General features: G+C 45.6%; 1 protein-coding gene across 1 annotated transcript; it reads left to right on the top strand.

Moving 5' to 3' along the window:
• Nucleotides 1–7,890: 7,890 nt before the first annotated feature.
• On the top strand, nucleotides 7,891–17,573 carry LOC121533182 (SERTA domain-containing protein 2). The gene is made up of 2 exons (XM_041838983.2): nucleotides 7,891–8,295; nucleotides 15,076–17,573. Exon 2 carries the CDS (start codon nucleotides 15,080–15,082, stop codon nucleotides 16,157–16,159), a length of 1,080 nt encoding a protein of 359 aa, XP_041694917.1. The 5' UTR covers nucleotides 7,891–8,295; nucleotides 15,076–15,079; the 3' UTR covers nucleotides 16,160–17,573.
• The last annotated feature ends 508 nt before the right edge of the window (nucleotides 17,574–18,081 follow it).

Below are 18,081 nucleotides of genomic sequence, written 5' to 3'. Positions count from 1 at the left end.
TTCTCTAACCTGTACTAAAATTGCTTCCAGATGCTTACAAGAAACATCATTCTCAAAGTAGAGGTCTCGGTCTCTCGCCATGCCTCTCCATTCTGCTCCAGTACCATCATGGTTGTTGTGATTAGACATTCCCAAAAATATATTTATGAAGCTAGCTATTGGCGGGTCAAAAGGTAGGCATCCCTCAGGGCTGCGTCTTTCATTCAGCTTAATTTCGTTTCCACGTGTAATTACGAGTGATGTATAACGAGATGTCCATTTCCTGCATGGGCTCTGATTGGGGTTGGGGTTGAAGTCATAAGGCAGCTCTCTGTACAGTCTCAGGTCCGTCTGTCTGTGGGTGGATGGACGAACGGTCGGGTGAAACGTGAGAGGGGAGAGAGACCATGATGACCGCAGGAGCCCTGCAGCCCTGTCTCAACTGGTGCCAGGCCCAAAATAGGAGAGCAGTGCTCGTTCTGCTCACAACTGGCAACCCAGCCCCCCCTCTCTTGCCCCTAGGAGGGACAGCAATACCCCTAGCCCGGACTACTGCTGCCCTTCTGTCACGACTGTTTACCAGCTGTGGCACTGCCATTGCTTTCAGGGCCCTTATGGCCATTGTCATTTTATTTATAAAAATTTTACTACATTCACTTGACTTCCCTTAGTTAGTACTCATGTACTGTGTTTCTGGCCTTAACTTTTAACCTTGGCTTTTGTGCTGATTTACGCTGAGGTGTTAAACTTAACTTTGAACCAGTCCAAAGTTCAGAATGGGTTCCACTGGTCACAGATGGGAATGCCATATCTTCAGCTCCTGCATTAATTTGAAGGGAATCAGCTGCTTGTGTTGGAGAGTCCTCCGGTTTTTATTCTTGCCATCTGGTTGCAATTATGTCATGCTCTGCCTAACTCGGGGATAACCACCACATTATTGAACAGATGCCAGAAAATGGAGTAGTATGGCGCTCACATCATTCTTTCCTAAATGAGCATCTGCACTCACACAGATACAAAGGTGTGTGCAAAGCCACATAACGACCCGCGTCCATTTTGGGCATATAAGCATTTGATAAATCCCTTGATAAAAATGATTATTTCTGCAGTTTGCTTATGCTCTATTATCTGACTAAGTGCTTGTTTTAAATGTCCTGGGTGTTTTGGACATGTGGCCATGTGGCCATGTGTTTGTCTTTGAAGCTCTCTGCTGCAGCATAGTTCTAACCTGTTTGACTAATTGAAATTTGTCTCCAGTTGTCAATGGAGAAGCTGTTGCCAGAGTGACAGATGGCAATTGACTAAAAACTATTTTGACAGTTTCAGAAAAAGTTGCTGGTTTGATTTCTAAGCATTATAATGCCACAAATAACACTTTGAGGTAATAGTAATACACTTTGTGATGTACATTAGATCTACGTTGTAGGAGTGAACATTGTCAACACATTTAATTTTCCCAGCTAACATAGAAAGAATGCATTACAATATTGCACTGGCTAATACCAAGATGTCTAATGTTGAATAGCTTGGATGCCTTACATAGTTGTGGTTGCTCACTCACAGCAAGACTAGTTGACAAGAGAATGCTCACAAGAATAGGCTATGACTGTTTCTCTCAATTACATGTTATCATTATTATTCTGCCTGAAAGCTGCCTACACACACAATGAGTATTGATCTATAAGCTAGCCTAGGATATTTACACTAGCGCAACAAAATCCAACGTTATAGAGTTATTTAATTTTAGGCTATTATATATATATATATTTAGGCTATTATATATATCCAGCGTTGTCGGGAGAGGTCGTGTTTTTCTCTAGCTGGAGGTAAGCAGGAGGTAAGCTTCTCATATGGTGTTGAGTAAAGCTTAACCATGTATTAGATCGTAGGTAGGTAGTTAGCTGTAGTTAGGTATTGTATTTATTATAGGTTAGTATTGTTGTTATTGTAGGTTTCCGTAGGTAATTGTAGGTTAGTATCGAAGCACGAGGCTAGCTAGCTAGCGGGTAGCTACTGGTATCGATTAGCAACGCTGGAGAGCTGTTTCCAATGTTAATGTAGTCTAGCCAACGTTTAATTTTTGCTGCGTTATGCGTTATGAAAGGAACTAGACACGGACTTGAATTATCTGTTTAGTGTGCTAACACACTCTTGGCAGTTTGTTGTAACCAAGTATTGATGCTAAATTGTGTGTTAATGGATGCTAGCTTGCAAGTTAGCTACGGCGTCATAGCTAGGCATCGTGGGTTGTTGTGGGTAGTTACTGTGTCTTGGCAGTGCCGGCTGTAGCACGAAGCGAGCTACCTAGCCGTTTTTTCGAACAGAGTCAGAGTCAACACAATAGCCATTGTGTGCCGGGTGTAGCACGAAGCTAGCTAGCTAGCCGTTCTTCAAACAAAGTCAACACAGTGGCCATTGCTAGCTACCCAACACGACCAGCTAACTGTACGGTAGTAGCTAAATACAATATACTTGTCCTAGCTAGCCAACGTCTAATCATTGTTGCGTCATGAAAGGAACTTGACACAGACACGAATGATCTGTTTAGTGTGTTATCACACTATTGGTGGTTTGTTGTGACCAAGTGTTGGTGCTATACGGTGTGTTATATGTTATTGGATGCTAGCTTAGCTAGTTAGCTATGGTGTCATAGTTGAATAAAGTGGGTTGAGTCTATTCCTTTAAACATTGAACCGCTGTGGTTCACAACAATTCTGATTTCTAAAGGTGGAAGTTGGGAGAGTTTTTGTTCGGGTGGTTCAGTGAAACAATTTTAGTTTCTGAGGTAGAAGTTTTTGGTGAGGGAGGCCCTGCTCTCTCTGCTCCCAGATGCTTAGCTCATTTCATTCCGATCTCCTCTGCATTTTTGTAGCCATTTGCTACAGCCTGTCAACTATGCCTCTGCCTATCCCTGTTCTCTCCTCTCTGCACAGGCTACACAAACGCACCACACCGCGTGGCTGCTGCCTCTCTAACCTGGTGGTCCCTGCACGCACCACCCACGTGGAGTTCCAGGTCGCAGGCAGCCTCTGGAACTGCCGTTCTGCTGCCAACAAAGCTGACTTCATCCCAGCCTATGCCAACCTCCAGTCCCTCGACTTCCTGGCGCTGACGGAAACATGGATCACCACTGAAAACACTGCTACTCCTACTGCTCTCTCCTCGTCTGACCATGTGTTCTCGCATATCCCGAGAGCATCTGGTCAGAGGGGTGGTGGTACAGGAATCCTCATCTCTCCCAAGTGGACATTCTCAATTTTTCCCCTAACCCATCTGTCTATCTCCTCATTTGAATTCCATGCTGTCACAGTCACTAGCCCATTTAAGCTTAATATCCTTGTCATCTATCGCCCTCCAGGTTCCCTTGGAGAGTTCATCAATGAGCTTGACGCCTTGATAAGTTCCTTCCCCTGAGGATGGCTCACCCCTCACAGTTTTGGGGGATTTCAACCTCCCTATGTCCACATTTGACTCATTTCTCTCTGCCTCCTTCTTTCCACTCCTCTCCTCTTTTGACCTCACCCTCTCACCGTCCCCCTACTCACAAGGCAGGCAATACGCTTGACCTCATCTTCACTAGATGCTGCTCCTCTACTAATCTCACTGCAACTCCCCTCCATGTCTCCGACCACTACTTTGTTTCCTTTTCTCTCTCGCTCTCCTCCCACACTACTCACTCTGCCCCCTACACAGATGGTAATGCGCCGCCGCAACCTTCGCTCTCTCTCTCCCACTACTCTCTCCTCTTCCATCCTATCATCTCTTCCCTCTGCTCAATCCTTCTCCCTCCAATCTCCTGATTCTGCCTCCTCAACCCTCCTCTCCTCCCTTTCTGCATCCTTTGACTCTCTGTGTCCCCTATCCTCCCGGCCGGCTCGGTCCTCCCCTCCAGCTCCGTGGCTTGATGACTCATTGCGAGCTCACAGAACAGAGCTCCGGGCAGCGGAGCGGAAATGGAAGAAAACTAAACTCCTGCCGACCTGGCATCTTTTCACTCCCTCCTCTCTACATTTTCTTCATCTGTTTCTGCTGCTAAGGCCACCTTCTACCACTCTAAATTCCAAGCATCTGCCTCTAACCCTAGGAAGCTCTTTGCCACATTTTCCTCCCTCCTGAATCCTCCTCCCCCCCTCCTCTCTCTCTGTGGATGACTTCGTCAACCACTTTGAAAAGAAGGTTGACGACATCCGATCCTCGTTTGTTAAGTCTAATGACACTGCTGGTCCTGCTCACACTGCCCTACCCTATGCTTTGACTTCTTTCTCCCCTCTCTCTCCAGATAAAATCCTGCGACTTGTGACTGCAGGCCGCCCAACAACCTGCCCGCTTGACCCCATCCCCTCCTCCCTTCTCCAGACCATCTCCGGTGACCTTCTCCCCTACCTCACCTCGCTGATCAACTCATCCTTGACCGCTGGCCATGTCCCTTCCGTCTTCAAGAGAGCGAGAGTTGCTCCCCTTCTCAAAAAACCAACACTCGACCCCACTGATGTCAACAACTACAGACCAGTATCCCTTCTTTCTTTTCTTTCCAAAACTATTGAGCGTGCCGTCTTTAGCCAACTCTCTTGCTATCTCTCTCAGAATGACCTTCTTGATCCAAACCAATCAGGTTTCAGGACTGGTCATTCAACTGAGACTGCTCTTCTCTGTGTCACGGAGACTCTCCGCACTGCTAAAGCTAACTCTCTCTCCTCTGCTCTTGTCCTTCTAGACCTGTCTGCTGCCTTTGATACTGTGAACCATCAGATCCTCCTCTCCACCCTCTCCGAGCTGGGCATCTCCGGCGCGGCTCACTCCTGGATTGCGTCCTACCTGACCGGTCGCTCCTACCAAGTGGCGTGGCGAGAAGCTGTCTCCGCACCACGTGCTCTCACCACTGGTGTCCCCCAGGGCTCAGTTCTAGGCCCTCTCCTTTTCTCCCCTATACACCAAGTCACTTGGCTCTGTCATATCCTCACATGGCCTTTCATATCATTGCTACGCTGACGATACACAACTAATCTTCTCCTTTCCCCCTTCTGATAACCAGGTGGCGAATCGCATCTCTGCATGTCTGGCAGACATATCAGTATGGATGACGGATCACCACCTCAAGCTGAACTCCCTGGCAAGACGGAGCTGCTCTTCCTCCCGGGGAAGGACTGCCCGTTCCATGATCTCGCCATCACGGTTGACAACTCCGCTGTGTCCTCCTCCCAGAGTGCGAAGAGCCTAGGCGTGACCCTGGACAACACCCTGTCGTTCTCCGCCAACATCAAGGCGGTGACCCGCTCCTGCAGGTTCATGCTCTACAACATTCGGAGAGTACGACCCTGCCTTACACAGGAAGCGGCACAGGTCCTAATCCAGGCACTTGTCATCTCCCCGTCTGGACTACTGCAACTCGCTGTTGGCTGGCCTCCCTGCCTGTGCCATTAAACCCCTACAACTCATCCAGAATGCCGCAGCCCGTCTGGTGTTCAACCTTCCCAAGTTCTCTCACGTCACCCCCTCCTCCGCACACTCCACTGGCTTCCAGTTGAAGCTCGCATCCGCTACAAGACCATGGTGCTTGCCTATGGAGCAGTGAGGGGAACGGCACCTCTGTACCTTCAGGCTCTGATCAGTCCCTACACCCAAACGAGGGCATTGCGTTCATCCACCTCTGGCCTGCTGGCTCCCTTCCTCTGCGGAAGCATAGCTCCCGCTCAGCCCAGTCAAAACTGTTCGCTGCTCTGGCTCCCCAATGGTGGAACAAGCTCCCCTCACGACGCCAGGACAGCGGAGTCACTCACCACCTTCCGGAGACATTTGAAACCCCACCTCTTTAAGGAATACCTGGGATAGGATAAAGTAATCCTTCTAACCCCCCCCCCCCAAATTGTAAAGTGGTTATCCCACTGGCTATAGGGTGAACGCACCAATTTGTGAGTCGCTCTGGCTAAGAGCGTCTGCTAAATGACGTTAATGTGCCCTTGAGCAAGGCACTTAACCCTAATTGCTCCTGTAAGTCGCTCTGGATAAGAGCGTCTGCTAAATGACTAAAATGAAAATGTAAATGTAAAAAATATGTCTGGTCAGTGAATATGGGGTAGCCTGGGCAGCCGCTAGTTGGCGCTATCGATCTCCACTATCGCCTGGGCTTAATGTGCCAAGCCGGTAATACACTCGTGTACCCCGGCGACCGGTTCGTACTTAAAACATTCTCCATTCTGCCTGCAAAGGCTTCGATTTCCTCCTTAACTCGATTTAATGGCTAGAAGGCGGGGGGGGGAATGGAAAATATGCGTACTTTCTTTATGAAACACCATTTTCCACAACCATGCTAGTGGCTATATGCTAGTCCCAAACGTTGCATATCGCATTCAGCTAATCAGGTTGCAGCAGTCTGTTTTCTCACCCCTAACCTAATGTAGCAGGCGTAAAACAAACCGAACCTCTGGGCCGCAGTCCAAATTCAAAGTAGACAGCCCTTGGCCCTAAACCCTCAACTCTTGAATTACGTTTTACATCGTCACATCCGAGTGTACCTTGCCCAAGCGAGGAAGAGTGATGATCAGAGAGCCAACGTCCTTGGTGGAAATCTTGAAATTGAGCTTAAAAACAGCCAACCTAAAGCTACTAATGTACCTAGCAACTAACGTTGCTAACTAGCTACAGTTATCCATAGCTTGCTAGCTAGTTTTGTAGTTTGGTCATTTATTCCAATACATTTCAGAATTCCCAAAAAATATATTTATGAAGCTAGCTACGTTTTATTTGGTCCTCACTACGATACTAAGCGAATTTTCCAACGCTAAAATCAATGTCATCTCTATATTTTTTGTTGTTGCAAGATAGCTTAATAATTTTGTCTGACATGCCGAAAATGCAGTCTTGTTGATTAAATTTGACACTTCGCGGCCACTGGAGTATGACACGTGACTACAGTTCCCCACAAGTGATCAAAGTTCTTCACTTGCTCCCTCGAGCTAAATCGATGGCGGAGTGGGCAACATTAGGGCCTCCACTTAAGATGGCAATCAAACTGCATCCGGTTTTGACGTGGATTCTCCAAGGGAAAGTGGCTAGCGCGAGGGCTGAGGGGGTAAACATATCGTGTTTGGACTGCAGCCCTGGTCTGATAGTTTCGAAATAATATGCAATTAAGTTAGCTAGTTAGGTATGTGGGTGTGGTGGTAAAGGGCATAATAGTCAGGGATCAGTCCAGGGCACGCCAGGTAGTCAGCAGCAGGACCCAGTAGATTTGGGACAGGCAAAGGCAGGAGGAATCATCAGGCCAAGGTGTCCTCAGGCATAGAGAGAGAGAGAAATAGGGTGATTAGTAAGAGCATTCTGATCCAATTTGTTTCATTAATTGACTGTTAAATACACTTTTCAGATTGCACACATTTATGAAATTATCATTTAATAAACCTGCAAACAAAACAATCATTACGTTAATTACATATTGCATCTGGGTTTAAAAAATACATTCTACTCTAAATCAAATTGTAACTTTATAATTTCACTTCATAAATGTTTAATCTTATTAAAACGGAATAATGTTCTGTAAACGAGTTCATGGCAACAAATCCAATACGTCATTTAAAACTATGTTCAGTAAGCACAACATTTATTTTGAAACTATCCCTGTTTCTTTTACGCTGCTATGTTAGGTTAGGGGTGAAAAAACAGACTGCTGCAACCTGATTGGCTGAACGTGATACCCAACATCTGGGACTAGCATTTAGCCACTAGCATGGTGGGGGAAATTGGTGTTTCATAAGGAAAGTACGCATATTCCCCGTTTTTTGTAGCCTTCTCGACATTAAATCGAGTTAAGGAGGAAATCGAAGCCTTTGCAGCCTGAATGGAGAATGTTTTAAGTACAAACCGTTCGCCGGGGCACACTAGTGTATTACCGGCTGGGCACATTAAGCCCAGACAATAATGGAGATGCTTTGCGCCCACTAGCGGCTTCCCAAGCTACATGGGGGCGAGGCGTGTGCCACCGTACCAGTCAACTCAGTCCGTTCAGAGCGTATCTTCACTTTACGTCATTCCTAGCCAGTGTGGTTGTATGTCTATAGGAAGAAAAAAAAATGCTCAGGCAGTGCCTGTCTTGCTGTTCAGTGAACGGTAGTTGTCTGTGACTAGACTCATCGGTCTCCTCGACATCTCGCCATTGTGTAGAGCTCCACGGCTATTTTGGAAAACCGCGGCGGGGAAAGGAAAGTATAGACGTCGACGGCGAAGAGTTCGATGTCCCGTGTTCCTCGTTGTAGATCCTCTGTTCTTGGCGTCACATTGACCCCGATGCAGGATTTGAAACCCTTGCTGGAACTACATGTGGTAAGTTTATGATTGCGTTGCTTTTACCACTGTTAGGATTATTTAAACACGCTTCAACGTGGAATAATTATGCGTTGATTTACGTATCAATGAATTATTAGCGGTTATTTACCTGTTTGCCATTATCTATAAAAAATAAAAATAAACATTTTGTCGCATTTTATTGTTGCTGTGTCTTGAGTCGAGAGCGAAAGCGCCGCCGTCTGAGTGGCTTTTTTGTTACGTTTTGCTACTTGTCTGTTATAATGTTGCAACTGTTACATTATCGCATGTGGAATGAGGCCCTAATGTTCGAAACGAGAACGTAGTATTGTTATTAAGTCTCCAGTTCAGTGAAGAGCCGACTGAGTACTTTGTGGCAGGTGGCGGTGAGTAGGCTATGGCGCCCCCATCACAGCCATAGGCTATCTGTGGCGTTTGCCTTTGGAGGTCAAGGGCAGCTGTTGTGACAGCTACAGTGATACGTCAGTGACAGTTCATACAGTGAATTGACGAAGCATGCGTTTTGGCATTACAGAAAACCCAAACCATTACATTTAAAAGATTTATCAATAAATCAAATCGTTGTTAGTAGGCTAGTCATCCATACAATTTCCCGCAGTCTTAATGCCCCAGAAGTGGGAATGTCTGCCTCTTTTTTCCTGTAGTCCGTCTGCCTGTTGAATAATGTTTTTCTGACATTTGAAAAAGCAAGTGACACCCACGCGACTAAGTTTCGTTCCAAATGCTAGAGCCATGTCATATCAACAGTGAACATAGGGCCTAGGCTACAAAACAACTTTTTGGTGGCATGTAAGTCGTTGAGGGAGTGGGAGGAGGAGCTTCACACCAATATAACTTTGTACACTGAAAACGTTGCGGTTCATTTGGGTCCCAGTACAATTGCTACTTTGTAAGTACAGGAGCATTATGTAATGGTGCATGTTTTTACATTTGAGACCTGCCCTTAGCTTTGTCGTGACTCATCAGATATTGACTTGGTCATCACGTTCTAATTGTTGTTTGAGTGACTCATTGTCACCTGTTACAGGAATATGATGTGCCATAGTTCCTGGAAGCTAAACTAGTAGTTTAGAAAATAGAAGCCTACATGCCTTTTCAAACTGTTCAGGCTAAAAGTTCATGAGTACGCCATACTTATATAGACTTGACTGGGAGAATGGGGCATCTGAATTAATCTGATACAGCCCTCTGTCTTTGTTTTATTGTTTTGTAAAGGTTTTAACTACTGCTGTTCAGATTTCTAAATAGTTTAGCACTGGTTCAGAGATGTGGGTGGCAAAAAGGGCTAGTTCTGGCTGCTGCCTTGTAGGAACCTAACAGTGCAAAGTGTTATTTGCATTTCAACTGCAGGGTTGAGTGACATTCATATTTGCGCAGGGAAATATGGATTTTTTTTTTTTTTTTGTAGAGTTCCGTTGCATGCATTGGAAATTATTATACTGCAATTCAACTCTGAGGCCTAATGCAACATTTCCTTAATTTGTTTTAATAATGATGTTTAAAGATTTTAACAACATGTACATGAATTGCCCATCAAAACACCAAAGAATTGGATTGAGGCATTAATAAAATATGAAAAAGAATAGTATGAAACCCACCAAAGGGCTACCAACATGCAACGAACAACCACAAGGAATCTGCCCAGATTTGCGGTAGACACACAGTCCACACTACTACCAGACTCGGAGCATTCCATCTCCGTGACTGAAGTCCACCTTTGCTTCCTTGACTCTGTCTGCTCTGGTTTCCAGTAAACACTGTTTGTTCCTCTTTTTATTTTTCTTCTAATATGCGAGCAGGAGGGCTGAAGTTCACCTAAATATTTCAGCCAAATTGGCTCCAAAATCCCCCTCTAGGTGATCAATCAAAATAACTCTCTATAACTATGCCTCTCTTCCAACCAAGGTCTGTCTAAAATGGCACCCTATCCCCTATATAGTACAATACTTTTGTCCAGGGCCCTGGTCTAAAGTAGTGCACTGTATAGGGTGTCGTTTCAGACGCAGTCGGAGTCTCTTCCAAACAATCCCAGAAAATCAGTGCTACAAGCATCCACTTGCCTGCTGGAGAAACCTGGGCAAACAACCCTAATGCCAGGCCAGCCCAGCTTCTGAGTGTGGTTTCTCGCATGACCAGAGCCAAACAGTGAACCTTGTCTTTCAACCTGGCATACAATTATTCTCTTCCAGGAACCTTTTGGGCAAAATCAAGGCCGAAAATACTTGCATGCCGAATATGAATGTGTTTAACTTTTACTGCAGTCTTGAAGGACTTGGATGTTTGGAAGAACTTGAAAGAAATAGTGTGGAAAATAGAATGATTAGGCTTGTTGATGAATGAGGGTTGAAATCTCAGGTGCAGGCTGCACTGTGTGCCATTGAGAAAGGTGCAGGATCTGGAATTGCTCTTCCAGCCTAAGTGTGCACTGCAGAGTTGGTATTAGAAATTGGTGTACAACCGAGACCCTCCTCAGGATGACGATGCCTGCTGAGTATGTGAGGCACGCAGCTGCCTGCTACCACCCTAAAAAAAAAAAAAATCCAATGACATTTTGACCTTGTCCCAGATGGGGCTCTACAAATCCCTGGCACTTCATGGAAGTACACGCTGAAATAACATTACTGAATAATTATCAATAACATGCTGGGTCGTATTCACTAGGAAGCAAACGGGGAGGGACTGCCTGAACCAATAAGAAACTCCTGTTTTCGTTTTTTTCCGTTAAAACATGTTGCACTACGGTGTGCACTAATGAATACGACCCTGGTGTATCGGAACAGAGAGCTCTTGGAGAGCCAATAAGTTCATGTCGGGACATGAGTTTAAAGTGGTCATGTGCTCGAGGGGTGGACATTGGGACGAGGCAATCTGAGTGTAATCTGAGTGCCATCGCTGTAAGCCTGCTGCGAGTATGGAGTGAAAGAAAGCATTCTGTGTGGCCGGAATGCTGTTGTAATCGGACACTTTTGTGTTGTTTTGTCAACGGAAGGTGTGTCTTACTATATTGCTGCTCTATTGTTTTCTCTCTATCTCAAAAACACTCTCCCTTTCACTTTCCTTTCCTCTCTTTCTCTTTGTCACCCTGTTATTCCCGTCACCGACAATCCCCAGTCAGTCTTCTCTATTCTCTCTCTCTCTCTCTCTCCCCATCTCGCACCAGTCTTCAGACAGTGTCAGCAGATGGCAGCCTCGAAGGGCCCCACGTGTGAAAAGAATAAGTGAACAGAGCAGGGGTGGAATAGGGGGCTGATGAATAATTTTACTGAGTGGGGGAGGTATGTGGAGGCATAGTATTTGCAGCGAGGGAACTACTACAAAATGTAGCCTGCCTACATCAAAGTAGTGCACTGGTGAATAGGGGACCATTTGGGATGCACTCCATATGTGCACTGCACACACACAACTTGCTCTCTCACCTCCACTTCCATATCCAAGCAGCAGCACCAGCTGCTATAGTGATGGCAGCCTGACTGGAGAAACATTTAGGTTCTTTCTTTCCTCCCTCGCTTGTCCCTCCTTCCTACCTCATCCGTCCCTCCTCCCTCTCTCTCTGGATTCCCAGCTGACTGTATTCGTCATGGTAACAGGCGAGTGTGGAGGTGGCTTTCCCCAGCCACGCGCATGCACTTCCTCGGTGTGTGGGCCCTCGGGGGGGTTTGGTGTGCTCACAGTGTTCAGAGTCCAATTGGCGTGTGTGTCTCTAAGCAAAGCTGAGACACACACTTTCTCTCTCACTCTCACACACACATCAATGTTCTCTACAAGAACACGGTTTGGAAATGCGATAGTGAATCTCTTTTCCTCTGGCTTTCATGATGGTAGCATACGTTACACAACAGACTGAAAAGGGCGAGTCTCTCGCAGGCTGTGTGCAGTAGTTTATGTATCAGGGTAGAGTTACACGTGCCAGGGAGACAATGCACTGCAAGAGAGGTGTGCTCTGTGCTCCATCTTAGGTGACAGTTTAGGAGGCGTTCTAGTGCCTAGTGCGGCGGTTCCCAAACTAGGGGTCCCTGACATGAAAATAGGGTCGTGGAGAATTTCCCAAATCCTGAAATAAAAAAAAGATGTTATGATATTGTCTTTATCTCAATCATTGTAATGTAGTTTACCTTAAAAATGAAAATTATTATAATCTGAAAGATACAATACAACCAGAGAACGCCGCACTTGGTCGTTGCACTTTAATCATTCCACGGTGAATGGCTAGGCCTGTTATGCTATGAAACCACACACTATTGCTGAGACTTTGATCTAACCGGCCGCAATTGATATGGTGAAAACAGTGTGTGAAGGCCGAGATTTCCATGCATTGGCTTTTGTTCGCTATACATGTCGGGGGATGCTATTCACAAGGACATATTGTTCCGTCTCATGATTCCCGAGCATGAAACATCACAGGGGATGTTAAGTGTGCTGCGTGGCTAAATTGACGAAAAACAGATTCCATGGGATCGAATGATGGGCTTTTGCACAGATGGGGGCTCCATCTCTGCAGTCTAGTTATGAATGTGTCTCCCTCTGCCATATGGACGCATTGTATGATACACCGAGAGCAACTGGCGGCAAAAGAGCTGAGCACAGAACTCAGAGATATATTTAGTGTAGCAGGTAACTTCAATTGTAAACTACATCAAACCACATCCACTGCATGCAGGCCTGTTCACAAAACTATGTGGAGATATGGGAACAGAGCATGACAATGTTCTATTTCACACCAAGGCTTGGTGGTTATCGAGGAGGAGTGTTGGAAAGATTATTTCGCATTGAGAGAGGAACTGTTGTCATTCACAATGGATGTAAAAAATAAAACAGACTTGGTTGATGAAAAGAAAATGGCTCCTTGCCTATGTAACAGACATATTTGGGAAACTGAATGAACTGAATGCAAGTATGCAGGGGAAATACAAAAGCATTCTACAGATAAGTGACCAAATCAGTGGATTCAGATAAAATAATTATTTTTGGAGAACTAGTCTTTCTAAAGTGGGGGAGGGGGGGAAATGTATTTGAACGGTCATCCATCTCGGAATTCCAACTCGGGCCTCTTTCTAGAGCTCCGACTGTCCGAACTGAAGATCACTGACGTCATGATTTCACCTCCATATTTCTCAGAGTTCCCAGTTGTCTTGAAAGCGCCATCAGAGCTCTCGTCTGCATTAAAACCAAATGTCGATCCAGGTTGGATGTGACTGCAGAGATGAGGTGCGACCACGCCCCCTGACTTTGAGAAGCTCTGACGCAACATGCCTTAAGCACACCCATCTCATTAGTGGTGGTGAGAAGATGCATTATGTCAGACAAATTATAAATTGACTGTCATAGCCCTACATTAAAAGTATGTGATGGTGAGTTGAGAAGACAATCAGAAATACTGTGAGAATGTTTTTCAATTGATTGCCATAGCCCTAAATAAAAAAGTAAACATTGGCTGTTAATTACACTTTTTTTCCCCCCCACATGGATGGGATCGCGAGAATTCTCAGACAACAAAATGGGGTCGTGGGCCAAAAAAGTTTGGGAACCCATGGCCTAGTGTGTATGATACTGTAGAATATTTTTTCCTTCGTTGTTTTCTGACCTCTTTATCTGTTTCTCATCTCAGAAAGACAGGCTGACAAGAAATAAGGGAGGTGAGTGAATGAGTTGTAATGGATATGACAGAAACTCCACCTCGATCTGCCAAGATCATAATTATCTATACATTTTACTCCTTTCCTACCTAGAATGGGCCCGGTTATGTTGTGCTGTGTGTCTGTAAATGTCAATAAATGTATACAAAAAATAAATAATAATACAAAATATAGACGATCCCGCAGGTGAAGAAGCCGGATGTGGAGGTCCTGGGCTGGCGTGGTTACACATGAGGCCGGTTGGATGTACTGATTTATCTTGGCAAAGGAGAAATGGTCACTAACAGGGATGTAAACAAATTTGTGCACAAAATTGGAGAGAAGTAAGCTTTTTGTGTGTATGGAACATTTCGGGGATCTTTAATTTCAGCTCATGAAACATGGGACCAAGACTTATATATTTCTGTAAGCCCAAATGTGACAATTTTGAACGCGTAAATCGATAAAACAGCAGGTCCATTTCTGCCTGTGTTCTGTGCTGTTTCCAGGCAGGAAGTCAGTAGTTTCCTGTGCTGACACGTCTGTTAGCGCCGTGTTCTGATTGAGTCAGGTGGTTCAGTTGGGAGCTTGGTTGTGTCCCAAATGGCTCCCTATTTAGTGCACTACTTTTGACCAGGGCCCATAGAGCTGTGGTCAAAAGTAGTGCACTATATAGGGAATGGGGTGCCATTTGGGACGCTTCCACTTTGTCAGAACTTGCTGCCACCCACCTAGTCAGTTGATGCCACCTCACGTGAGCTGGTCAGCTGACACCAACCCCCCCAATACGCTGTGACGCTGTGCGTGTGTGTTCGCTGCTTGCTCGTCTCATTTCTTGTCACTGTTTGCGAGGAAGCCCCTCTGCTTCCAGGAAACTTGTGTTGTTTGAGTGAGAAGTGGATGTTTTCCGCTTGTTGTATTGCTGATAAAACTATGAAGGAGGGCTTTTCCCCCTCACAGATGTTTGTTCATTTTAAACACTCATATATCACATACAAGTGTAACTGGCATCTATCTCACTTGGTTTTGACGTGGTACGTCTCTAGCAGTCATAATTTCACGTAGCTGTGCCTTACTGACTACCACTCACTCTTTCACATATGAAGAAAAAGCAATGATATGCAATGTTTTGCTCCTGACACCTTGTTTCTGGTCTCTCCCACAGATATATGTTTGGTAACGGCGTGAAGCGCAAACTGGATGAGGACGGCCTGGAGGAGGGCAAGGCGCTCCTCACGTCAGCGGCCGGAGCCCCGGGCAGCCACTCGAGGGTTAACTACACGCTGCAGCGCCAGACGGTGCTAAACATCTCCCTGATGAAGCTGTATGGGCCGTCGCGGACGCCCGCCACCGAGCCAGCCCTGCAGCGCCGCGTGCTCATCAACAACGTCATCCGCCGCATCCAGCACGAGTTCAAAGAGGAGGGCGGCGCGGGGCTGCGCGCACTCTTCTTCTCCGTCCCGCCGCCGGTGCCGAACGTCACCGAGGACGAGGGCTACCACGAAGCTCCGTCATCCGCATTTGGCGGCGTTCTCTCCCCGCCCCTCTCGCCGCTGTCATCGCTGGACTCTGGTTTGACCCCGGCCTCTCTCCTGGAGGACGACCCGCCACTGTTCTTCGCCTTGCCGCCGTCCTCACCCCACCCCCTGGGTCACCACCCTCTCTCCCAGAGACCGTCAGCGCCTCCCCCGCCGCCCGCCAAGGACAGCTTCTCCTCAGCTTTGGAGGAGATCGAGGAGCTGTGCCCCATCGCAGTGACAACCTCTACTACCTCCTCCCTACCTTTGTCTCCTCCACCTTCACCCCAGCCCCCACCCTCTCTACCAGCAGGGATGGACGTGAAAGAGGAAGGGAGGACATACAGCCCAAAGGACAAGGAGTCGCTTTTGCTCGACGAAAGCCAGGCTGCAAAAACCATGTCGGCAGACCCGCTCCCCCCGCCCAGCGCCCCCACAGACATGTCGCCCTCCTCCGGGGGATTCCTCACTGACTTTGCCCTGGACGACATTCTGTTCACGGACATCGACACCTCCATGTATGACTTTAACCACCCCTGCGGCGCCTCTTCAATACCCCCGAACTTGGGGGTGTCCAAAACAACCCCCATGGTCACTGCGGACGACCTGGTCAAGACTCTGTCCAGCTACAGTGGGGGAGGGGCGGGCTCTCCCCCTCTGGCCCAAAACCAGCCCTTCAAAATGGACCTGGCCGAGCTCGACCACATCATGGAAGTCCTGGTGGGGTCTTGACTGACATCGGGGTCGTGTTCAATAGGCACAAAACTGAGGAAAACTGAGTGAAACGGCAAGGTGCTTGTCCAATAAGAAATGCTCATTTATGATTTCTGTTGCGAAGCGTTTTGCTATGGTGTGCCCTAATGAACACGACCAACCGGATAAAAAGTGCAGTAGGCAGCGAAATGTTCATTGTTTATTTTATTCTTTGGGTCCGGAAATTGTAAAATGTAATATCGAGACTTCACCAGAGACTTTCTAACTACACTGTGCATGCATTGTGCTCGCCTTTCCAAAATGGAAACAAAATGTTGAAAATACTGTATGGAATGCTTTTATTTGATTGCAATTTGAGTGCCTTTGTCTGTGTACTACTACTATGTTCCTTGATTTCTATAGCATTTTTTTGTTTGTTTATCAACACAGCCATACTTCTCCAAATGCAAAGAGTGAATTTATATACAGCTTTTGCATACAGCACCATGGGTATACACTGATGCGTCCAAATTGAGGGTACTTTTAGAATATTTTGTATCTGGACAGCTTATCAATGTTATTGGATTTTTCATAGGCCTCATTCAAGTTTTTTCAATATTTTAATGTGTTATTCGTAATTTGTTGAGTTTATCATACTGCTGTGTATGAGCTTTCGACTTTCTATTTGTAGATGGACTACGTTTCCTTTTCCTGTATGGCATGTTTTGAATCTCAACTGATCTGACTCAAAAGGATATCAAGTGAAATACAAGGGTAACCTTGTAAGGTTCAAACACATTTGCAGACATCAAGAAATTTGAAAATAATTTGTACTAAGTGATTATGAAGTTATTTATTATTATTAATTTCTGGTGTACACATATTTATTCAAACATGACACTAACATTTGGGTTGTACAGAACATGCAGTGAAATTCTGCTAGTAATGTGTGAAGAGATGCTGTGTAATATATTTTACCCTCATTTTGTTTTTCAGGGAAGTGAATGCCGTAAGTCAGTGTGTGTGTGTGTATTGGGCTATGTCTCATCTGTTTGCGGCAATCGATCAGTCGGGAAACAGTTAGCCAACAACTTTGTCAGTGATGAATTTAGTAATCCAAAGCCTTTAAAACAAAGCATTTCTATTGTCAGTCAGTGGCAAAAAGCAATTCCTGCTGCTTACCTCTTCTATTCTTTTGCATTTGTTTATTACTTATTTTAAAAAATGAAGCAAATGTGGTCGTTTCCAGTCATCTCTGCGATTTTTAAGTTTACCTGTTTTCAAGAACGGCTGTATTTTTATCACTGACCTTGAATCTGTGCCTTGTTCTATGCAATATGTATTAATTGGTCGGAAATATCTGATTATTTTTATGTATAAATGTGCATACGACTTTAATGCAGTTATACTTTTGTAGATTTATTTTATACAATAAATTGAAATGAAATGTCAACAGTTCTCAGCCTGTTCATTGATGGTGCATGTGTCCCATTTGAACTGATACTCACTCTATAACCTCGAATCCAGATCCACTGCTGTTTTCATTTTTCCCATCTAATTAGGGACTTCGATCTGGGACAACAGGTGTGTGCAATTAATTTTCAGGTAGCACAGAACCAGCAGGTACGGTAAGAGGGCGGCAGGTAGCTTAGTGGTTAAGAGCGTTGTGCCAGTAACCGAAAGGACGCTGGTTTTAATCCCTGAGCAGACTAGGTGAAAATCTGTCTGTGCCCTTGAGCAAGGCACTTAACCCTAATTGCTCCGGATAAGAGCGTCTGCTAAATTACTAAAATGTAAGAGCTAAATACCTTTGCTCTAAAATGTGCCCATCATGACTACTAGTGGCCTGTGCTGGTATACCACAGTCGGGACTACTTTTTTTTTTTTTTGTCATTTAGCAGACGCTCTTATCCAGAGCGACTTACAAGTGTTAGTGAGTGCATACATAATTTTTTTCATAC

Source organism: Coregonus clupeaformis, unplaced genomic scaffold (assembly GCF_020615455.1).
Source record: "Coregonus clupeaformis isolate EN_2021a unplaced genomic scaffold, ASM2061545v1 scaf0696, whole genome shotgun sequence".
Lineage (NCBI taxonomy): Eukaryota > Metazoa > Chordata > Actinopteri > Salmoniformes > Salmonidae > Coregonus > Coregonus clupeaformis.
Note: the sequence above shows the minus strand (reverse complement) of the source record. Positions and strands in the feature narration are given on the sequence as shown.